Source organism: Condylura cristata, unplaced genomic scaffold (assembly GCF_000260355.1).
Source record: "Condylura cristata isolate star-nosed mole 26May11 unplaced genomic scaffold, ConCri1.0 scaffold00026, whole genome shotgun sequence".
Taxonomy (NCBI): domain Eukaryota; kingdom Metazoa; phylum Chordata; class Mammalia; order Eulipotyphla; family Talpidae; genus Condylura; species Condylura cristata.
The window spans coordinates 1,460,281-1,483,114 of NW_004567127.1; the positions used below are offsets into that span (position 1 = coordinate 1,460,281).

The 22,834-nt window shown below is 59.6% G+C and overlaps 2 protein-coding genes across 2 annotated transcripts; both read left to right on the forward strand.

Moving 5' to 3' along the window:
- Positions 1–568: 568 nt before the first annotated feature.
- PEX11B (peroxisomal biogenesis factor 11 beta) lies at positions 569–5,098 on the forward strand. The gene is made up of 3 exons (XM_012730006.1): positions 569–776; positions 1,170–1,371; positions 3,931–5,098. The coding sequence occupies exons 1-3, from the start codon at positions 569–571 to the stop codon at positions 4,331–4,333; spliced, it is 813 nt and encodes a 270-aa protein (XP_012585460.1). The 3' UTR covers positions 4,334–5,098.
- A 1,044-nt stretch (positions 5,099–6,142) lies between these two features.
- ITGA10 (integrin, alpha 10) lies at positions 6,143–20,015 on the forward strand. The gene is made up of 30 exons (XM_004689465.2): positions 6,143–6,219; positions 7,632–7,743; positions 7,931–8,040; positions 8,253–8,347; positions 8,545–8,659; positions 9,266–9,393; positions 9,532–9,680; positions 10,304–10,454; positions 10,636–10,801; positions 10,888–10,961; positions 11,190–11,334; positions 11,795–11,943; positions 12,139–12,282; positions 12,358–12,561; positions 12,956–13,086; positions 13,408–13,574; positions 13,654–13,796; positions 14,125–14,238; positions 14,409–14,494; positions 14,642–14,783; positions 14,904–14,996; positions 15,105–15,181; positions 15,281–15,370; positions 15,687–15,771; positions 15,927–16,043; positions 16,268–16,348; positions 16,442–16,555; positions 18,260–18,355; positions 18,562–18,675; positions 18,963–20,015. Exons 1-30 carry the CDS (start codon positions 6,165–6,167, stop codon positions 19,026–19,028), a joined length of 3,513 nt encoding a protein of 1,170 aa, XP_004689522.1. The 5' UTR covers positions 6,143–6,164; the 3' UTR covers positions 19,029–20,015.
- The last annotated feature ends 2,819 nt before the right edge of the window (positions 20,016–22,834 follow it).

Below are 22,834 nucleotides of genomic sequence, written 5' to 3' on the forward strand. Positions count from 1 at the left end.
CGCGGGCGGGGCGTCTGCACGCTACGGGGGTGAGAGAGGGTCAGCTCGGGCTACGGGGGCCCGGACGGACCTTCAGGCGCTCGCCGACTGGAGCGGCCGTGAGATGAGTCGTTTGTGCTCCGGGGGAAGATGGGGAAACTGAGGCACGAGTGGGCCGGCGGGGCGGCCGCGCAGGGCGGCCGTGTCCGCACGAGGCCGACAGTTTCCTCACTGGGCGGTGGCGAAATGATAGCGGCCCAGACCCGGGAGACCCCCAAGTTTCCGTGCCCCTCACCCTGCGCCTCCCCGGAACCCCTCTGCCCCCCCCCCCCGCCCTGCCTTGCGCTGGCCGCTCCCTTGGCCGGAAACCTCGCCTCACCTGTGGGGCTGGCCCTCGTGCTGACCCTGTTGGCCCCTCGCGGCTTTCACTGCCCCCTTCAGGCCTCTTCGACGTCAGATCTTACTTTCTCACCTCTGAACTCCCCGCTACCTCTTGACCTCCCTTTTACCCCTCAGCCTTTCCCCCCTCTGGCCTCCAGGAGAAACGGTGAGATGTGGGCCCGAAGCGGAGGCCAGGAAATGATCTCAAATGGGGACGGGGCAAGGCCACGCGAGCCGCCTGGAGGACCCGCGTGGGAGCCCTGGACGGCATCTTACTGGCCACTCTCTCCTGCCCTGCAGGGCTGCGCAGTATGCTTGCTGCCTGCTTGGCCACGCGCTGCAGAAACACGGGGCCAGTCCCGCCTTGCAGAAACAGATTCAGCAGCTGGAGGGTCACCTGAGCCTGGGCAGAAAGCGTGAGTGGCCTCGCGGGTCCTAAGCCACACCACTTTCTCCACCCCCAGGTTTCCCCCTTTGGTCCTGCCTTCTTGTTTTGACCTCTGCCCTGTCTTCTCCCTTCTTTATCCCCCCGCTCCCGCCTACACCTTCACCCCTCCATGCCTCCCAGCAGAGATGTGGGAACAGGGCTAAGGGAGCCCTGAAGCACTGGACAGTATGGGCAAACTGAGGGAAATTGGACGGCGACACTAAATTCGCAGTTTACAAAAATGGTTTCTGCTTTTTAATTTTTTTTTATTGTACTGTTGTTTCTGCCACTTGCTGGACTTTTACCCTCCTGCCTTCTCTGTGTTTTGCTCTGTTTGCCACTCTACTTCCAATTCCTTTCTTTTCCTTGCTAATCCCACCAGTTCTACGCCTGGGTAATTCAGCAGATGCCCTTGAGTCAGCCAAACGGGCAGTGCACCTCTCAGATGTTGTCCTGAGGTTCTGCATCACTGTGAGTCACCTCAATCGAGCCTTGTACTTCGCCTGTGACAATGTTCTGTGGGCTGGAAAGTCTGGATTAGCGCCGCGTGTGGATCAGGAGAAGTGGGCCCAGCGCTCATTCAGGTTTGCTATCTTTTCATCCTCCAAAACCTCTTTTCTCCATATTGCACAACTTGCCTTTTTTGAGAGAAGGATCTCTCAAGTTCTCTCTAGAATACAAACATCTTAATCAATCCCTTTGCTTTCTTTCTTTTTTAAAGCTGTATTTATTTACGCAGACAAGAACTGGGGTACAGGCCAGAGTTGCAGGGTGGGAGTGTGAGACGGTTCACTAGAGACAGAGTAGGGACCAGAATATGTGGATCCCACTGCTGAGGGGAGCCGTGGGGAGACAGGAGAGGTCTGCTGCGCCCTGTGGGTCACTCCCTGGAGGGGGATCCTGCTGCGGTTTGCTTCGGACAGCTTCCCAGTGCTGTGCTTTAATCCCTTGTGCTACCAGGAGGGCCTGACGCCTTAGTTTCCAATCCTCATTTAGATCTTAGCTATCCGAAAATAATGAATGTGGGCAGATGGAAAACAGATGCTCCCCTGTGATGAACGATTAAGGTTGGGCAAGATAAAATAGTATATTGCCTTAATTCTGCTTTTGGCTATACTACAAGTTTATGCCCCCAACTGCCTGCTGATTCCTTCTCTAAAATACTTAGTAGGAGCTTTTGTGGGTTAGGAATAAAGCAAGACATCAAACACCTATGTTCTTTGCTCTCATGAAGCTTCTAATGTAGTAGAGAAGTAGATAACCACCAAACCAAATACTGCTGGACAAGAACATAGAGAATATTATGAAATCTATAACAAGAGAAGTTAATTTAGATTGAAAGACCAAGAAGAACACTTACTGCAAGTCTGAACAAAAGAAGACCTTTCCAACCAGAAGGCAGCATGTTCTAAAGCCTTTCATTAAGAAAGACTTCATGTACCAGAGAAACAGAAATCCAGTGTGCTGGACAGTACTGAGTATGGGCAGTAAGTTCAAACTGAAGGGCCAGACATTTTAAGCACTGGTAAAGGTGTTTTGTTCAGTTTTAGTTAAGTTTCACCCTGAGCACAGTGGGTCCTGAGCAGGGCGGTGACAATTCAAATTATGTCTAAAGAAGATTTCTGCTGCAGTGTGGGCTGCGCAGGGCAAGAGAGGAGGTGGCCTAACATGGCCGAGGGAGGAGGTGGCCTAACGTGACCGAGGGAGGAGGTGGCCTAACGTGGCCAAGAGATGCTGTCTGCTTGAGCTAGGGAATGGGCTGGTAATGAAGGTGGAGAGAAATATGCTTTGGGAATAAAATTATCTATGTACATGTCATCCGTACTACTTTTTTGTTTCCCCATGATTGTCTTTGTTCTTTTATTATTCATATCCTTTCTTTTCATCTTTCTCAGTGATTTACAGCTATGAAACGGCTTGTAGTCTGTGAGGGGTAGCGGCCGAGGCATGGCATGAGCCGTGCTGTTCCAGGGACAAGCAGCCCCCAGAAGAGATTATAGCCCAAGTTCATCCATTTCATGCAACACATTTATTGAGCACTTACTGTGGGGTAGGCGCTGATCTAGACCCGGGGCACAGTGAGAAGAAACAAGCAAGCGCCCTGCTCTTATTGTAGGGGGAGCAGACAGACATAAAGAAGAGTAAGTAAGAGACATGTCAGACCATGGTCAGCGCTAAGCAGGACATTAAAAGAAGGCCATGTGCTAGAAAGAAACTGGCTTGCCACTCAGGACGGGGAGGAGGTCATGTTTAAGCTCAGCCCCAAAGAGCAGGAAAGAGCAACCATGCGAAGATTTTGGAAGGAACATCTTCCAGATAGAGGGACCAGGTGCTATAACGCTCCTCAGGCAAGGACAGGTGGCGTCAGAAAGGGACAGAAAGAGACCAGTGTGGCTGGAGCACCGCAGCTGAGAGAAGAGTGATGGGATGGACTCGGGCAGCGCCAGCGCTGGGTTCTGCAGACCTGCCCGAGTCACCTGACTTATTCCAAGTGAGATGGGAAGGAGTTAATGTTTACGGCAGCTACTATTTGACTTTGCGGGTGGGGGCAGGGGCCGTGGCGATGGCAGGTGACGGCTAAGGCAGCAGTTTAGGCAGGAGAGATGGTGGCACAGACTGCTGGAGAGAGGTGGGTGGCTTTAGGACGTGTTTGGCGGTCAGACAGCTAAAGTCACTGCAGGTGGGAAGAGAACTTGTCAGAGAACATTGAAAGTCAGCCCCGTAGACTGTCTGAAGGGATCTGTACCCTATCATGCTTCCCTCGCTGCTTAGCATCTCTCTGCCTAATTTGGTCAAGGACCGGACTTAGGCATGTCTGGGTCTCTGAAACAACTGCAGCTTGTTCCTGCATTATTCCAGATCAAGTGTGAACGTGTGTAAGCCAGTAGGCTGCCACGTGAAAAGTGACATTTGAGGTTGATCTTGGAAGATCTCATGGTGCTCAGGAATTTTAAACCAGGACCCTCAGGCCCACATAATCACATCGTAGAGAGATGGAGGACATTTCTGATCGTGGGTAAAATAGCCTTCCCTCCCGGCGTTCTGAGTGTGGTCCTTTGCACCGTGGGGAGGGATATTTGGACAGTCTGCCGGCCGGCGGCGGGGTGCCGGGCCCTTGCTGACCCTCTGCCCTCCTGCTCCAGGTACTACCTGTTTTCCCTCATCATGAATTTGAGCCGTGATGCTTATGAGATTCGCCTGCTGATGGAACAAGAGTCTTCAGCTTGTAGCAGGCGACTGAAGAGTGCTGGAGGGGGCGCCCCAGGAATCGAAACTGGGGAGCCCGGGGGCGCAGGGGCTCCGGGAGGAGGCCTGCCTCAGCTGGCTCCGAGGCTTCGACTCCGACTCCTGCTCCTGGCTCGGGCCCTTCGAAGCCACCCCCCGCTTCTGCTGGACGTGGTCAGGAATGCCTGCGATCTCTTCATTCCCCTGGACAAACTAGGCCTCTGGCGCTGTGGTCCTGGGGTCGTGGGGCTCTGTGGCCTCGTGTCCTCCATCCTGTCTATTCTCACTTTAATCTGCCCTTGGCTGAGGCTCAAGCCCTGACACCCTGGCACAGGATAAGGAGGGGACCCGGTGGGCGGGGTGGAGCCTTGGACCGTCCCGCCGCATCGCCCCCATTCTGCTCCTTGCTTAAAGTCAGTCAGAGGTTAGGGAGAGGGAGAAGCCTGGGTGGAGGAGGCGAGGAGGGGTCGTGAAGTCAAGTCTAGTGTTCAGCTCTGCCAGAGCATTTGTCCTCCTCTCGCTTCACCCCATTGTCTGTGTCTCAACTCTTACATGGTCTCTCCTCTGTCTGTTTAAGATTCTGTTTCTGCATCTCTTTACCTCCTAGTTCTCTGTCCTAGGAATTTAATCAGAAGAATTACTTTTAGGTAAGGGAGAGAGAAGCTGTGAGCTGTAGCTTCCAAATGCCTTCTTTTTCCTCTCAAAGATGACTTGTGGCAGATACGACCCCCTTCAAACTCCGAATCAGATTTTAAAGACGTTACGTCCAGCGGACTTTTCCCTCATACACCAGAGGCGGTTTGATGCTCCCTTGTCCCTCCTCGTGTCTACCTCGCCCACCCACCTCCTCATGACTTGGCCCTTAACCTTCCTCCAGTCATACCTGAAGGTTTCTGCCCACACTTTGATTTTAGGGCGCTGTTCCCTAGTCTTTTCCTACCCGTTCTTTGCCTACCCAGAACGATGCTGTGCCTAGCATCTTGCTGTAAATACTGTACAGTGATCTTGTGTAAATAGCTGCGGCACACGCCCACAATGGAGCGAAGACCTCCTGGCCAGCAGATTAAAGTTCGGTTTGCTCACTGGTGTCCCGTCTGGTCCTGTGTGTTCCGGCCGAGACCTCCTGGACAGCAGGTTAAAGATGGGTTTGCTCACTGCTGTCCCGTCTGGTCCTGTGTGTTCAGCCGTCCGAGGCCCCACTGCTGTCACTGTGGTTCAGGCTCAGTCACCACCTGCACACTGCTGAGTACCTGGCGTGTGCAGGAGTCACGGAAAGCCAAGAAGCCCTTGGCCCCAATTTCAGAAGTTACAGCCTCGTTAAGGAGATAGGTTCTATTTTGTTTTAAGATTATTTATTTACGCATCCAAGAACTGGGGGACAAGTCAGAGGGGCCGGGGCTGAGAGGACTCCCCAGAGACAGAGTGGTGAGCAACACGGGCAGATCCGCTGAAACCCACTGCTGAGAGGAGCAGCCTGGAGACAGGAGAGGTCTGCTGCGCCCGGTGGGTCACTCCCTGCCTGGGGATTGAACTCGTGCTGCAGCGGCTGCAGACAGTTTCACAGTGCTGCGCTCTAACCCCTGTGCCACCAGGGAGGGCCCCGTAGTGTCTAATGTTAACGTAACTGTACTAGCTGTACAGAACATACCAGTTCATAGCTTATAGCCTCTCCAAAAACTACAAGGCTGCAGGAAGCCCAGACAAAAATCACAAACAGAATTACGTGAAGTGGGCCTGTCTTTACATGTAGGGGCTCCCCTTGGTCCGTGAGTCGGTGATATTTCTCTTAGCAACTCTCCCCATGCCCCAGGCTGAGCTATAAAAGGTTATGGAAGTAACAAGGGTCTATCTCCAACTGCTTTCCTCTTCCAAACGCGGCGAGGGCCTTGTCCCCTGGCCACAGTGGACAGACACAAGTCGAGCGCTGCGTGGAGAGACGCCTCCAGGGGGCAGCACTGAGCAGACACAGATTGCTCTGTGGTCCTTTGCTTGGTCTGGGGCTCCCCACAGTTCCCCATCATCACTCCTCCCATTCCTTCCAACTTTATTTTTAGCTGCCAGTGGGAGGGGGCAGGATGGGAGGGAAAGTAAAGAAAACAGAAAAGGAGAGGGACAGAGGCGCGGAGGACTTCTCACGGACAGAGCAACAGGCATGGCGCTCTCCCTCGCTGCCCCTCACCTGTTCTTGCCCCTGGTGTTCCTGACAGGTGAGGGACGTTAACCTCTCATTTCTGGTGGGACTGGGGAGATCTAAATTGTTTGCTATTGGGACTTTTCGGGCTGGGGTTCTTTGGGAATTACGGTGAGAGGTGAACCCTGACTACGTTTCACGCTGCCTGTGGACAGTCTGGTGGAACGTGTGTGTGCTCAGTGCCTGCGTGTGACTGCTTCATGTCGCGGCCGCTGGGGCCTCGCGTGACATTTGTGTCCAATGATCTAAAACCTTTGTCCTGAGCTCAGGAGTGAGGCCTGAGGCGGCAGAAAAGAAACAACGTGGGCGTCCACCTGGCCACGGTGACCCCCACTCTTCTCCGGACTTCTGCCTGCCCTTGGCAGTGGCGGGCCTGAGGGGTAACTGCCCAACTGTGTGGTCAGAAGTCTGGCGTTACCTAGCCAATAAGCAACGAGCTACAGCTCTTGATCCTACAGCCCTGCCAGTGTCTGGGATGCCAGAAGCCTCACATACAAACCGCCTTTCTGAAAGTGAGCTCGACTTAAGACAGAGTTACGGCCATGGGTGGCAGTGGGGGCGGGGCTGGCCTGGAAGGAAAAAAGACCCGGTCAGGGAGAAAACCACCGGAGGGACAGAGGCCTGGAGTTTTTCTTCTTTGGTGCCCTGTAATCTTTGTTTCCTAAAATACCAGCTCTGCTTTTAAAAGGATGGCATTGGAAGCGAAGAATCAGCGTGGGTGGGGGTGTCTCGAGAGTGGGCGGAGAGTTGAGGAAGGCATGCAGGTAGGTCGGGACCCCCGGGACGGTGAGTCACCAAGGAAGTGGGCTGTGAGAAACGCGGCAGTGGGACCCCGGTGAGGACGGATTTCAAGCCATGTGTGTGGGCAGGCGAGAGGCTCCACCCAGTTAATTACCCCTGAGGTTTCCAGGGCTGGAGTCAAGCAGAGACGAGACACTGGACAGAGAGCGACATGGAACCATGACAGTCAAGAGGGGCTATAGGAGAGACCCCGCCGGGCAGCGCCCTCTAACCTCCTCTGGCCCCCCCTGCTCTGGGCAGGGATTTGGAAGGCATGGCTGTTGGGGGCTGCCAGGGGGGGCCCTCTCTGTCTCTTGACAGCTTGGGGACGAGCATGTGTAGGAGGAATGATGTGGAAACGAGGAACCTGAGCCTTCCAGACGTGTCTGTAAATGAGATTTCAGGGTGGAAATGGAAATTGAGTTATGCGCCAGCGTGGCAAAGCGCCACCACTTAGCCCTCTGGCCCCAGACACAGGAAGGGGTCATCCCTGCGCTCCGACTGTGAGCCACTGACAGGGCCGCTCAAGAGTAAGACAGGAGACGGTTGAAATCAAACTGTTCCTCTTGGTTTCCCTCTGGGGGTGCCCTCTGGACACCCCTTAGCCTCTCTGGCTGCTTCCTGTTAACCTGACGCTCCTGTCCCCAGGTCTCAGCTCCCCCTTTAACCTGGACGTGCATCACCCACGCCTATTCCCAGGGCCACGTGAGGCCGAATTTGGATACAGTGTCTTACAACATGTCGAGGGTGGACAGCGATGGTGAGGAGGTCGCCAGAGGGCCACGGAGGGGCTGGACCCAAGAAAGGGGCGCAGGGTAGAGCGGAATCTAAACCAACCTGGGGGTTGGCGAGGGTTGGGGAGCTGGATCCGTCCTCCCCTCGCTTCCCTTCTGGCGGCTCTCAAGGGTCATGTCCATTCAACGCTTCTATTCACACCCTCCTCCCAGGATGCTGGTGGGCGCCCCATGGGATGGGCCTTCAGGCGACCGAAGGGGGGATGTCTATCGCTGCCCCGTGGGGGGCTCACAAAGTACCCCATGTGTCAAGGGCCACTTGGGTAAGAAGATGCCTTACTCCTCACCCCGGTCTCCTAACCTCGCTAGACTAGTAGCTTTGACTCCTCACACCCCACCGTCGTCACCCCCATATCCCCCACACTCCCCTTCCCTACATGATCCTGGTCTCTCCTCACCCCCTTCCAAAATCAACCTACACTCAAGCACCCCACAGTTACCCCACCATGGTTCTCTTTTACCCCCTTCCAACCAGGTGACTATCCCCTGGGAAATTCTTCTCGTCCAGCTGTGAATATGCACTTGGGGATGTCTCTCCTGGAGGCAGGCGGCGGCGATGGGGGGTTCATGGTGAGTTAAAGGGAGGGGGTGGTGGGGCGTCCGGAGAGCTGAGGCAGAGAGAAGAGCAGGACCGGAAGGGGAAAGGGTACCTGGAGGGGGCTGAGGAACGAAAGCCTGGGAAGAAGGGGGAGCACCGCAGTGGGGTGCTCCTGGGGAGGGGCTGCTCCGAGGCCCTCCCCGCCTGGGGTAACTCCTCCCCTCCGCAGGCCTGCGCCCCTCTCTGGTCTCGCGCCTGCGGTTCTTCTGTCTTCAGTTCTGGGATATGTGCCCGCGTAGATGCTTCCTTCCGGCCCCGGGGCAGCCTGGCACCTACGGCGCAACGTGAGCCTCGAGCCGAGGGGTGGGGTGCGGGTGGGGAGAGGAGCCGCAGGGGTGAGCCGCAGGGGTGAGGCCCAGGTCTCCCGCACGTCCAGCCACGGCGCCGCTCTCCCAGCGGAGCCCTGGAGGGCGCGGTCTGGCTCTCAGGCGGGCGCCCCTCCCGGCGAGGCTCCTCGTGGGCCGAGGCCTCGGCCTCCTGGGTGGCGCCAGCCGCCCACGCCCAGCGTGGCCTGGTGGGCACCTTCCGGTCTCCGTGCGCCCCTGCCTTCGCGCCGGGCCTCCTGGCGTTGAGATGCCCCCTGCCCACGGCCCCTTCCTGCGGGCTCCCCTCCGAGCTCGGCCTGCGGGGTGGCTCGGGCCTGCCGCCCTCGAGCAGAGCCGCACCTGGGCAGCCGGCACAGCGGGGCCCTGTCCCTCCGCCCCGCCCCGCGCAGTTTGGTCTTGTGTCTCAGAGAGCGCGCAGGCGCACCCCTCTAGCTCCCGCCTGCCTTCGCGGGGTCTCCCTACCCTCGCGGGGTCTCCCCTTCCTCGCCTGGGAAAGGCGCCCTCGGGTGGCCGCCCGCGCTGCCCCCGGGCCTCGCCCCTCGCTCCCACCCGCCCCGCTTCTAGGCTGCCCCACGTACATGGACGTCGTCATCGTCTTGGACGGCTCCAACAGCATCTACCCCTGGTCCGAGGTTCAGACCTTCCTGCGCAGACTGGTGGGGAGACTGTTCATCGACCCCGAGCAGATACAGGTGAGCGCGCCCGTGGGCGGCGGCGGCGGGGGAGACAGAGGAGGTGGCCAGGGGGCGACTCCCGGGGTGTCCAGAGGCCCCCCCACCCCGGCAGCCCCAGCCCGCGCTCCCTGAGGACAGGGTGCACCCTCTTCTCAGGTGGGGCTGGTGCAGTATGGGGAGAGCCCGGTGCACGAGTGGTCCCTGGGGGACTTGCGCACCAAGGAGGAGGTGGTGAGGGCCGCCAGGAACCTGAGCCGCCGGGAGGGCCGGGAGACGAAGACTGCGCAGGCCATCCTGGAGGCCTGGTGAGGCTAGAGCCAGGGCGGGGCGGGGGTGGTGAAGGGGGGCTGGGAAGGCCCGGTTCTGGGGAGGGGGATCTGGGAAAGTGGGGGGGTCTGGAAAGGCCGGGGCATCTGGGAAGGCAGGGGAGGGGGTTCTGGGAAGGGGGGGCTTTGCACACTGTGCACTCCTGGGTGTCTCTCACGCTGCTTTTGCGCCCTAATGGCCGGTGGGGAGGGCGCCTGGGGCATCACTGTGCTCGCTCTCACGCCTTTCCCCAAGGTGTCTGGGCCCTGCCCTGTCCACCCCAGAAGGACGCGCTGCCCCTCCACGGCTACCTGGCTCTTGGCTCTCAGACTCCTCCTCTCTCCAAACGGGATTCAGAGCTCATCCCTGGAAAGATCGATCCCGTTAGCCTGAGCATTCTGCTCGGCTCCTGCCCTTGATTTCTGCCCTCCCAGAGCAGTGCTTGCCGAAGGAACCTAGGAGTGGGGGCTGGGGACGTGTGCCCGAGGGTCTGGCTTTGGCACCTGAGCTCTGCAGTGTAGCGTCCCAGGCCGCAGGCTGCGGTGGAGGCCAGGGACAGGGGCCTGGTCTCAGTGCCCTGCTGGCGTGTGCCCGCCTGACGCAACTCCTGTCTCGCGCGCAGCACAGAGGGGTTTAGTCCGTCCCGAGGGGCCCGACCCGGGGCTGCCAGGCTGCTGGTGGTTGTCACCGACGGGGAATCTCACGACGGAGAGGAGCTCCCGGCCGCGCTCGAGGCCTGTGAGGCTGGAACAGTGACGCGTTATGGGATTGCCGTGAGGACCGGCTCTGGCCCGGGAGGGCGGAGGGTGGGACTGGCCCGGGACCTGCAGAGAGAGGGGAGCTGACCCCAGCCCGGGTGTCGGCCCCGTGTCCCCCCTTCAGGTCGGCTGGCTGAGCCAGCTGCAGCTTGCCCCCCACACCGCCACGCCCCTAACCCCCGTGCCCTCCCTCTAGGTCCTTGGTCACTACCTCCGGCGCCAGCGGGACCCGAGCTCTTTCCTGCGGGAAATTCGCACCATCGCCAGTGACCCGGATGAGAAGTTCTTCTTCAACGTCACAGATGAGGCTGCTCTGACGGACATTGTGGACGCACTGGGAGACCGCATCTTCGGCCTCGAGGGTAATGGCGACCCTGAGAAATGGGAGTGTCCAGGGCGAGTTCAGTAGGTCAACCCCGACTCTGTTTCCATATTTCCTTGGCTCCAGGGTCCCATGGAGAAAATGAAAGCTCCTTTGGACTGGAGATGTCTCAGATTGGCTTCTCCACTCATCGGTTAAAGGTAGGACAGACTCTGACCCCCACGGCCCCTCCCACCGCTGACCCCTTGTAACCTCGGACTGAGGCGGCGGCAGCCTGGGGCTCTTCTGGATTCCTCCTTTGGCCGTTGTCCACGCCAGCCCGTGCAGGCCTTCCCCCCCCCCCCCCGCAAGCCCCCAGTGGCCCCCTGGCCTGCAGTTTTGCTCCTGCTCCTGTCCTTTCGCTGACCCTGCCCGCTTCCGCCCTGCAGGACGGGATTCTCTTTGGGATGGTGGGGGCCTATGACTGGGCAGGCTCCGTGTTATGGCTCGAAGAGGGTCACCGCCTTTTCCCCCCGCGGACGGCTCTGGAAGATGAGTTCCCCCCTGCACTGCAGAATCACGCAGCCTACTTGGGTGAGTAGCAGAGGGCTCAGAGGATCAGCGGGTGGGGAGCCCAGTGCGGGGAGGGGTCCACACTTTTGACTCAGGCCATGTCTGCTTTGTTGTTTAAAAGATTTACTTATTGATGCAGACAGAGCTGGGGTACGGGGAGCAGAGGTGTGGGGGGTGAGAGGATTCACCAGAGACCGAGTGGGGAGCAGAACAGGCAGATGGACCGAAACCCACTGCCAAGGGGAGCAGCGGGGAGACAGGAGAGGTCTGCCGCGCCCTGGGGGTCCCTGCCTGGGGATCAAACTCAGGCCGCAGCGGCTGCAGCGGCTCTATGTCGGAGCTGCTTGACCTGTTTGTGCCACCGGGGAGGGCCCTCAGGCCCTTTCTGCTCTGCTAGTGTCCTTGGCCCTGCTGTGACTTTGGGGGGCCCCAAAAGACCCCATCTTCTCTCTTTCTCACCCTGATTTCGACCCATTTCCAGGTTACTCTGTTTCTTCTATGCTTTTGCGGGGTGGACGCCGCCTCTTTCTCTCGGGGGCGCCTCGTTTTAGGCACCGAGGGAAAGTCATCGCCTTCCAGCTGCAGAAAGATGGTTCCGTGAGGGTTGCCCAGAGCCTCCAGGGGGAGCAGGTAGGGCATTGAGGGTCTGGCCCTTGGGTGGGGGGCTTCAGGCTGTGGGGTACGAGAATGGAGGGACAGGAGACGGGTGGAAAGTCTGCCTGAGTCTTGGCGACCCAGTCGGTCGGGCGTGAGGACGCGGCGGGCAGGTTGGTGGGCATGGCCACTCTCTGCTCACCCCGCTTGCTCCTGGCCCCCCCTGGCCAGATTGGCTCCTACTTTGGCAGTGAGCTCTGCCCGCTGGACGTGGATGGGGACGGAGCGACCGACGTCTTGCTTGTGGCTGCTCCCATGTTCCTGGGCCCCCAGAGCAAGGAGACGGGGCGCGTCTATGTGTATGCAGTGGGCCAGGTGAGCGCTGCGGCGGTCCCGGAGGGGCAGGAGGGGTGCACGTGTATCAGCACCTCCGCCTCCCCGCCCCCACAGCAGCCCTTGCTGGCACTGCAGAGAACGCTGCAGCCGGAGCCTGCGCAGGACGCCCGATTTGGCTTCGCCATGGGCGCCCTTCCTGACCTGAACCAAGACGGCTTTGCTGACGTGGCTGTGGGGGCGCCCCTGGAGGATGGGCACCGTGGGGCGCTGTACCTCTACCACGGGACCCAGAGTGGAGTCAGGCCCCGTGCTGCCCAGGTCAGGGCTGCCCGGCGCCAGGGCATCGCAGCGGGAGGGCACGGGAATATGTTTTTGCTTATCGGTGTCCCCCTGGGCTTGAGGCCCAGGCTGAGCAGGTGATTTTTATTTTTATTTTTTTAGCAAGAGCTGGGGTACAGGCCAGAGTTGGAGGGGGTGAGAGGACTTCCCAGGGTGGGGGGCAGAATAGGCAGACGGGCTGAAACCCACTGCTGAGGGGGGCAGCGGGGAGACCGGAGAGGCCTGCTGCACCCCGTGGGTCACTCCCTGGCCAGGGTGGACCCCAGGCCACAGTGGCTTTAACCCTGCACCACAGGGGGCCCCTCCTCCCCTGTCTCGATGGGAGAATCAAGCTGGAGCGTGGGTCTCTGCTCAGTCTCCCTCTTCCTCTCAGCGGATAGCTGCGGCCTCCATGCCTCAGGCCCTCAGCTACTTTGGCCGCAGTGTGGACGGCCGGCTAGATCTGGACGGGGACGAGCTGGTGGATGTGGCCGTGGGCGCCCAGGGGGCCGCTGTCCTGCTCAGGTGAGCCAGTGAGGGCCCCGGCTCTTGGGACAGCAGGCAGCGCAGCGCAGCTGTGAAGCGGGGTGCAGCCTGAGACCCAGACGTGGCTGTCTGAGCTGGCTCACGCCGCTCTCAGGTCCTAGCGGCTGCCCGTGATCTGCCGCCTACCAGGCGGGGCGCCTTCAACCTTAGTTACTGTCCTCCTCTCGCTCCTGGCAGAGGTTGGGGCGGGCGCCCCCCGACATGCACCTGCCCTCTGTCGGAGGAGGCTGGGCTCGCCCACTGCCTTCCTCCCTCCGCGCACACACCCACGGCAGAACGCCTCTCCCTCCCTGTTCCCAGCTCCCGGCCCATCGTCAGCCTGCTCCCGTCCCTGACCGTGACCCCAGCGGCCATCAGCGTGGTGCAGAGGGACTGCAGGCGTCGAGCCCAGGAGGCGGCCTGCCTCTCTGCAGCCCTCTGCTTCCAAGCCACCTCGCGCACGCCTGGCCGCTGGGACCGCCGATTCTGTGAGTGCCCAGGACGCCTGGCTCTCACCCTTGCTGCGGCCCGAGGCCCCGCTCCACGCTCACTCTCTCGCCTCCTCAGACGTGCGGTTCGCGGCCTCCCTGGATGAGTGGACGGCCGGGGCTCGGGCGGCCTTCGACGGCTCTGGCCAGAGGCTGTCTCCCAGGAGGCTCCGGCTCAGCGTGGGGAACGTGACCTGTGAGCGGCTGCTCTTCCATGTGGTGGTAAGGGAGAGGCGGGCGCCGCTCTGAGGACTGGGCTGTGAGGCTCCTGTGGCGGGGCGGGCAGCGGAAGGCCAGCAGGCTCACCGTGGGGTGGGGCTGACCCCCGCTCCGCATTCGCCGGGACGGGGTGGCTGGCGACGCATCCCCTGTGGACCTCGGCTTCTTCCCTTGCAAAGGAAGGACGCAACACTCCTACGCTTAGGGTGGTGGTGAGCAGCCCAGCCCCCAGAGGTGCCTGGTCATGGATCACCGCGGCCCTCGCGTCTGCTGGGGCCTGGGCTGCAGCCCGACCCCGGCTTCCCGCGACTGTCCACTCTGGCTTCCTCAGGACACTTCGGACTACCTCCGGCCGGTGGCCTTGACTGTGACCTTTGCTTTGGACAACACCACGAAGCCGGGGCCTGTGCTGGACGTGGGCTCGCCCACCTCCATCCGCAAGCTGGTCAGCGGCGCCAAGCCCCGCCCTGGCCCCACACTGGCCGCCTCACTGAATCCCAGAGAAGGGAGGGGGAGCCCGCCTTGTGGTGAAATTTGGGCGCCCGCCCGTCCCCCTCCCCACCCCGGGGCTGGTCCTTCCCTCCGAGGCAGCCTCAGCCCCCCTCTCTCCGCCAGGTGCACTTCTCAAAGGACTGCGGCCCCGACAACGAGTGTGTCACGGACCTGGTGCTTCGAGCCAACATGGACATCAGGGGCTCCAGGTGGGACGGCGGAAACTCGCCCAACGGGGGGACCCGGGCACATCGGAGGGGACCTGAAGGGAGCGGGGCCGTTTCTTACTGAGGATAACCGGAGGGAGACTTGGGCACCCCTCAGCTGCTGGGCCGTCCCTTACCCACCACACCCAGGAAGGCCCCGTTTGTGGTCCGAGGGGGTCGGCAGAAAGTGCTGGTGTCAGCGACTCTGGAGAACAGGAAGGAAAACGCCTACAACACCAGCCTGAGCCTCAGCTTCTCGGGAAACCTCCACCTGGCCAGTCTCTCTCCGCAGGTGCCTTGGGGGAGGGGCGGGGGAGGGCAGGGCCTGGCCTGGGCCTCGGGGGGGCGCTGGAGAAGGGCCGGCGTAGGCCTGGAGCGGGCCAGGCCGGCCGCAGCTGTGCCCTGCTTCCAGAGCGACAGCCCGGTGAAGGTGGAGTGCGGGGCCCCTGCCCCTCACGCCCGGCTCTGCAGCGTGGGCCATCCCGTCTTTCTGGCTGGAGCCAAGGTGAGCGGGGGCCCAGGGCAGAGAGGAACGCAGGGGCAGCGGGGGACGGAGGCCGGGGTCCTGCTCCCCGGCTGTCCAGGAAACCTGCCCGTCTGTGCCCGGCTCCAGGTGAGCTTCCTGCTGGAGTTCGAGTTCAGCTGCTCTGCCCTCCTGGGCCGGGTCCTCGTGAGGCTGACGGCCACCAGGTGAGACCGGACGCTGCCTCCCAGCGCTCCTGGGGGCGGGGGAGCTTAGACTACTCCAGAGGGGGGTGTGAGGGCCGGCCTGTGTCTGCCGCCCCACAGCGACAGCCTGGAGGGGAGCACGACCCTGGATGACAACACAGCCCAGGCCTCAGCCCTGGTGCAGTACGAGCCCCGCCTCCTGCTCTCCAGGTACCGGCTCAGCCGGCCTTCTCCCAGACCTACACTCTCATGGCTTCTCCCTCTGTGTGTCTTGGTGTCCCCCAAATCCTTGGGGGCTGCTCCACCACTTGCCCTCACCCCCTCGTGCTGGCGCTCCCCCTGAAGCACCTTCACAGGGGTGCAGCCCTCCTGGGTCCTGGGCGGGGCCGTGGGGGGGCCGGAACATCTGTACCAAGTCTGCGTGACGCCCCTTTCCCCCCCCGCTGGCCCTGCACCCCGCCTCCCTGTGTGCGGCCCTTGCCTGTGCCCTGGCCCTGACGGCGCTTCCCGGCCGGTGTCCTCGCAGTGAGTCCACGCTGCACCGCTATGAGGTCCACCCGTACGGGGCCCTCCCTGTGGGTCCTGGTCCCGAATTCAAGACCACGCTGAGGGTGAGAGGCTGGGCTGGGGCGGGCGCTGGGGAGGGGGCAGCCGGGCGGAGCCCTGGGGAAGGGCCAGGAGACTCAGGTTTCTTTGGCCCGGGGTCAGGGCACACAGCCGGCCAGACCTCCCCTCTCGCGCCTCTTCCCCTCGCAACCCTGCCCAGGTTCAGAACCTCGGCTGTTACGCGGTCAGCGGCCTGGTCCTCTCCGCGCTGCTTCCGGCTGCCGCCCGCGGGGGCAGCTACTTCCTGTCACTGTCGCAGGTCCGCAGCAGCAGCAATGTGAGTGCGGGCCGGGGAGCTGGGGAGCCCCCACCTCAAGGGTGCTGGGAAGGTGGCCGTCTCCCCCTCCCTAGCCTCTCCCCCACCCCCCTTCATCTGGGTCAGTGCCCCCCCCCAGCCCTTCTTTCACACCTGGCTTCTACCTGGGGAGACCCCGCTCAGCCTGCTCAGCGCAGCGGCTGGTCTCACCATCCAGAGGACCCTCACGTCGGGTCCTCCTCTAGGCCAGCTGCGTGGTGCAGAACCTGACCGAGCCCCCAGGGCCCCCCGTGCACCCCGAGGAGCTCCAGCACACGAGCAGGCTGGTAGGAGACAGAGTGGAGGCGCCAGTGGGCCTGGGGCAGGCGGAGGGGCCCTCCCGCCCCAGGGCGGCCCTGACCCGCTCTGTCTGCTGGTAGAACGCGAGCAACGCGCAGTGCCAGGTGGTGCGGTGCGCCCTCGGGCGGCTGGCGAAGGGCGCCGAGGTCTCCGTGGGACTGCTGCGGCTGGTCCATAACGAGTTTTTCCGGAGGGTAAACATTTCCTTTTCCGCTGCCGTCCTGCGCCCCTCCTGGCCCTCCCCAGGCTGCGAGGCAGGCAGTCCCTGCTCCCGGGCACTCCGCCCCTCCGGCGGGGTTCAGCCCTCCAGCAAATATTTCAGCTCTGTAAAGAGCTTCTCCTCCCGCTAATACAGAGGACAAGCACCTGCTTCATGGGGGCTGGAAAGCATGAACAACAGTGACGTAGGCACGAAAGCTGGCTATTGTCCTAGCGAGTCCCCTCACTTTTCACCCCGTAGTGTGAGATCCATCATCAGTTACTCCATCAGCCAAGACCTAGCGCGTGTCTACCACGTCGGACGCCCTGTTCTGGGCAGACACAGGAGCACATCCCAGCACTCAGCGGCCCGGCAGCCCCACGCCTAACGCAAGGGCGTGACGTCACACCGCTGACATTGCGTTAAAAAGTAGCGTACAGACAGACGTGTTACCGTGTGTGTGAGTCAGAAAAGAGCTTTACTGTCGGTGCAAGTACACCTTCAAGAAGAGTGTGGGCAGCTTCCGAGAAGCTCAGAGGCACAACATCCGTGGTGGGCAGCTTCCTAGATGTACTGGACAGTAGTGGAAGTGGGGCCCTGCCCAGTGGCCCAGGGGCTAAGTCTCGGCACTGTCACCTCCTCAGCTGAGTTCCACCCCCCACTCCTCCCTCTGCCTCTCCCACACCTCTGGGCGACACCCCAGTTCTTCTACACAGAAATAACAATTTTTGAAAAAAAGTGTATAGTTGAGAAGAATGTTCTCTAACACGAGGGAGATGAAACGGAACCCGCTGTGAGGGCAGTCGGGTCAGTGTGAGTGCCTCAGTAAGTGGCATCTGCCGGCCAGTGACTCAGTCCTGGGGGTCACATGGTCCTTTATGCCGTGTGCTTTGAGTGAAACAAGATCCCTGGGCAGATGTCGGCATATGTCTCAGGGACATTAAATCTAAGTCTGGTTCTGTCTTCCGCGTCCTTCATTCGTTTCTTTATTCTTTCAAAAAATATTTACTTATTTATTTATGCATACACGAACTGGAGTACAGGCCAGAGGTGCTAGAAGTGAGAGGACTCACCAGAGTCGGAGTGGGGAGCAGAGCAGGCGGATCCACTGACAGCCACTGCTGAGGGAGCAGCGGGGAGACAGGAGGGGCCTGCTGCACCCTGGGGGTCCCTCCCTGGCCGGGGATCAGACTCGTGCTGCTAAGAGCTTGACAGTGCTGAGACTTTAACACCTGGACCACCAGGGGGGGCCCTCAACAAAGATTCTTCGAGAAGCCACCGTGGACCTGAGGCTGTGCTTGGCCCGGAGCCCTGGGCACAAAGGACAGACACAGCAGCACAGGCCTTGACCTTAAGGACTGTCTAGCTCAGGGCGCGAGAGGGCAGACAGTGCTGTAAGTGACCCAGGGCAGTGGAGGTAGCAGGAAACACGTCCCTCTCCGCAGAGAAGATGACACCTGAACTTTGAACCAAAGGGTCACCGGAAGGCAAAGGCGGGCAGTGCATTCGGCCAGAGCAAACGGCGCACCCACGGAGAGACTCCTTCGAGTCCCTTCCTCTCTGGCCCCGCTGGTTCCCAACCTCTCTTTGGTCTTTGGGTCACGGATGTTGTGCCTCTGAGCCGCCTCTTTGTTACTGGGGTGCCCAGGGCCACACCCCTTGGTGACAGTGTGCTTAAATACCTTCCCTTGCTCTGCAGGCCAAATTCAAGTCTCTGACAGTGGTCAGCTCCTTCGAACTTGGGACGGAGGAGGGCAGTGTCCTGCGGTTGGCTGAAGCCTCTCGTCAGAGTGAGGTAGGGCTGGGTTTGGGGGTTGTGGCTCCTCGTGGCGGCTTCTTCCAGCAGCACCCGGTGATTGTCCAGTGCTGACTGGAGGCTGGGGTCCCCCGGCCTCAGTTTCTCTCCTTTAATGCTGCTGTGTTCAGGCTGACTGCACTGTGATGTGGGGTGAGGCCAGGTGGGTTAGGGAGAAAGTGAACCCCGCTCCTCTTCCCCAACAGAGCCTGCTGGAGGTGACGCAGGCCCGCCCTGTGCTCATCTCGCTGTGGGTACTCCTGGGCAGTGTCCTGGGTGGGCTGCTGCTGCTTGCCTTCCTCATCTTCTGCCTTTGGAGGGTAAGTGCTGTGTCGGGGGAGGGGGATGGACAGAGAGCCTCGAACTGGGGACTCCTCAGCATGGCAGGGGGAGCAGGGTTTGCCCTGGCAGCCAAGCGGGCTGTGGTGTTATGCCAGATCTTCGCTGTACTCCACAAACGCTGTCTGAGTGAAATTAAGCCAAGTGAAATAAATGTGAATCTCAGTTTTGGAGGCAGAACAAAGGTGAAGACTTTGGATTCATGGAGGGCTGCTGGCAAGGGCCTCACACTGGCACATGGTGATGGCTCTTATCTCTTTCTTTACAGCTTGGCTTCTTTGCCCGTAAAAAAATCCCCAAGGAAGAAAAAAGAGAAGAGAAGTCGGAGCAATGAATGTAGAATAAAGCGCCGAAAGTCTTCCCTGGCAACCTTTCCAAATGACGCGCACAAGAATGGAGGTTTGGGGGTTCGGATGGAGCAAGAAACAGTCCTGGACTGTCTCCCCAGACCTGCAGTCTTTGCATCTGGAGGATGCTGCTGGCTGGAGCCAGGCCTTACCTCAGACAAGAAGGGTGGGCCCCCAAACCAGGAGCATCCCCACCCTGCCCGTCCCTCCTCGGTCCCACGGGGCCCTTTCCCGAGCTCCAGAAATCAAGATCTTTTTGCCTAGGTCCCTGAGGACGAGATGAGGAGATGAGGGTTACCTTCTTCTATCCAGGCTCTGTCTCCCACCTCCTGCCTGCTCCCAGCTCCACAGGAGGGAGCTGATGTTGGCTTGAAAGAAGTAAAGTCAACATCTGCTGCTTTCCTGTGGCTCTGGTGATTCAGAGAGCCGGATGGGGAGAGTCAACAGGAAAAAAGGAGGGAGGAGGAAAAGCCACAAGAGACATTCTGTGCAATTCCAAGGAACAGAGAAGCCTTTAGATGGGCAGCTGCCATCCCCTGAAACCCGAGACTCCGCTCGCAGCCCTCAGGTGCTGAGAACCGGCCTCTGCAGACCTGCTGGGCTTCCCTGGGAGCGTGGCCAGGGCGGCGCCCCATTCTCTGGAGCCCGGGGCCCCCTGGTGGCCGGAGCTGGGATAGCAGCGGGCTCTGGCTCCCAGAGCGTGATCTGTCTCTGGTCTCACCAACCTGCAGCCCTGGGGGCCTCCTTGTAGAAACTAGAGTGAACGGAGAGGGCTATGCTCTTGAGGTGGTGGTGGTGGTCGGGGCACCTTATCTGCTTTGCGACACAGCAGTCCATGGGGTAAGAACTAGTGGGGGGACTAGTGGGGTCTGCGTTAAGGAGCCCAGCTAGAGACAGGAGGTCTCTGGGGAGCAGGGCCTTAATCACTCAGCACTGTCCTGCAGTGTCAAGGCTCCTAGGAAAGGTTTCTGGGGCACCCCCCCTCCGCCCCCCCCCGCACCTTGCAGGGCTACCCTGGCTCTCGGCTCCGTCTGTGCCTGATGTTTTCTGGAAATCCCCGAGTTGATTTCCATCTCTGGATCAGACTCTCACCAGGCCTGTTTCGGTCTCAGCCAGTAAGAGAATGGGATGCATCCACCTGGTAGCTTCTACTTCTTTGTAATCCAGACCCTGGGCGCCAGCGTCAGTTATTGGTCTCTGGAGTGTAGCTTTGGCAGCCGTGTGAGGAACCAGGGCTGGGAGGAGAGGAGAGGGGAGCAGATGGGACAGTTAGCTGTGGCCACAGCACACCCGTCCAGGCCTGCTGCTCTTGAGGCCTGGCCACAGTGTTTGCTCCAGGTGTTTCTGGCCTTTTGCAGAGGGCATTGTCTCTGCTATCCAGCAGGGTGGACAGATTATCCGCTGGTCAGAGCAAATAAAGTTCAGTGTCTCGTGACTTCTGGCTGTGTGAGTTCCCTGGGGTATGAGCTGCCAAGGGGCAGTGAGGGGTGGATTCTTGGTTCACCTGAGGCCTTATACAGCTGAGTCTCTGGAAGGCAAAGTTGCCAAGTATTTGAAATGTTTCTCTGGCGCCCCCAAGGTGATGTGCTCCAGCCCCCTGCAGTCTTCCCCTAGTTTAGGAGTGTGAAAAATGGCATTTGGAAGGCCCAGGCCTGATTGACATGTCCGGTCTGCCGCTTACCAGTGTGGCCTTGGACAAGTCCTAGCTATGTCTTGGCTTTCTTGTCTTGAAACTTACTGGGATATTAAAGACCAAAGGAGATAATTCACATAGCCTGAACGTATAATAAGAACTCAGTAAACAGCAGCTTTTGTTATGAAATACTCCAGCTTGCTTGTCTGTTATGCAGATCGCGTGAAAGGAATGTTGATGTGTACATCATCCTTCACAGAAGCCGAGGACTCGCCCCTTCCAGACGCAATAGCACGTCCCATGCCTCCTTCCCCTTGAAATACGTCCTAAGCTGATAATTGGTTAGCTTAAGGTTCTAATGGTAGAAATCAAAACTGATTCTTTGTTCTTCTGGCATCCTTAGAACCATGTGCATTTAAGCAGTGGCTTTCTCAGAGACCCGCCTTAACCTCTATTGTTCACCCTGGAGAATGGTGGCCTGTGTGTGTGAGTCAGGGACAGCCATCAGTGGCAATCTCACGAGGTGTTATTTTTGGTGGTAGGAGGGCACCCTGGTGGTCTGCGGTACACTTCACAGAAGATCTGACTCGATCGACATTTCTAGAACTTACTGTTTATGGGGCTGGGCCTGAGGCCATGGTTATGATGAAAACAGATCTCTTTCTCCTCACTCAGCCTTCTAGGGTGCCAGATTTCCTTGAGGACTGGTTCATCTAATTCAAAATTTTCAAAAATTTGTTTTTATTTTTATATAAGAGCTGGGGTGTAGGCCAGAGGTGCAGGAAGGGCCCCATCAGCGTGGGGAGCAGAACAGGTGGATCCACTGAGATACACTGCTGAGGGGAGCAGCAGGGAGACAGGAAAGAGCTGCTGTGCTCTGAGGGTCACGCTCTGGCCAGGGATTGAACTCGTGCTGCAGTGGCTGGGGATGGGTTGACAGAGCTGACACTTTAACACCAGGAAATTAACCCCTAGGCCACCTGGTTCATCTCACTCTCTATCCATATGATTGAAACAGCACTTTAATTTTTTTCTCCATTTAGACATCCCTCTCCTCTCTATGTCCAGTTCCAGAGTGGGATTTCTCTAACCCAACCTCTGCCTATTTTTCCTTTGGAGCAGAGCTGGACTGGGAAGCGACTATAGGAACAACAGACATTCGCCGGGTACCCAAGTGTTCCTTTTTTCTCATTATTGCTCCTTTATTCCTCATTCAGTTACTCAGCAGATGTTGAGCACCTCATCTGTGCCAGGCAGCGGGAATAACATGAAATACAGCTCCTGCCTCAAAGAGCCCAGTCTAATAGGGGGACAATCATGTAAACAAATCCTGGGGACGGTGGAGGAGATTGCCACCCTGTAACAATAAGTGTGTGTCACGCACAAGAGGCAGGTTTGGGGGCGGGGGGTAAGAGAAAATTTCATAGGAAAAAAAAAAAACTGGCTGGATGATACATTGGCTTGAGAATAAACCCAGGGAGGATTGATCACCAGTTGGGAAGGGGGTTGCAGTAGATTAGCACGGCCTGGGACTGGGCGGTGCACCCACAACTTCAGGCTTCATTCGCGTTCGGCCCCTCTCTGCATCTGAACGGGCTCACACGGCCACCAGGAGAAAGGAGCCCTGGGTGGGCCGTTCAGGCAAGCGTTGTCCATTGAAAGGGCGCTGGAAATGGTTTCGTGGGCTTCTTTCTTTCTTTCCCCGCTCTGCCCTTTGCTAGCTAAAAGATGCGTTAGGATGATAAAACTGGTTCCCAGTCCCTGAAGATTTTGTTCCCCTAATGGCCCGGGGCCACGCACCGGCCACTCCGAGTGCTCTGCCCGGCACTCCCGCCCTCCCCGGCTTCCAGACCCCTCGGTTCGAATTCTCCTTGGTCTCCGGGACTTCGGCCCGGGGATGGAGGGGCGGAATCGCTCAGTTGGCCAAAGCTCTCTGGATGGAATAAAAGCGCCGTCGCTAGTAATAATGAAGTAACACGACAGCGGCGAGCCCCGAACACCCCGGCGCGGCGGGGTCCCCACTCCCGCGGAGCAGGTCGGAGCCCAGGCGGCTCGACTGGGGAGGCCGGGCAGAGACCCAGCCCTTGCCGCAGCCGAGGGCAGCGGGTCCCCGGCCTCAGCGGAGACTCCTGGGCGGGGCCGGGGCGGGGTCTCGGCGGG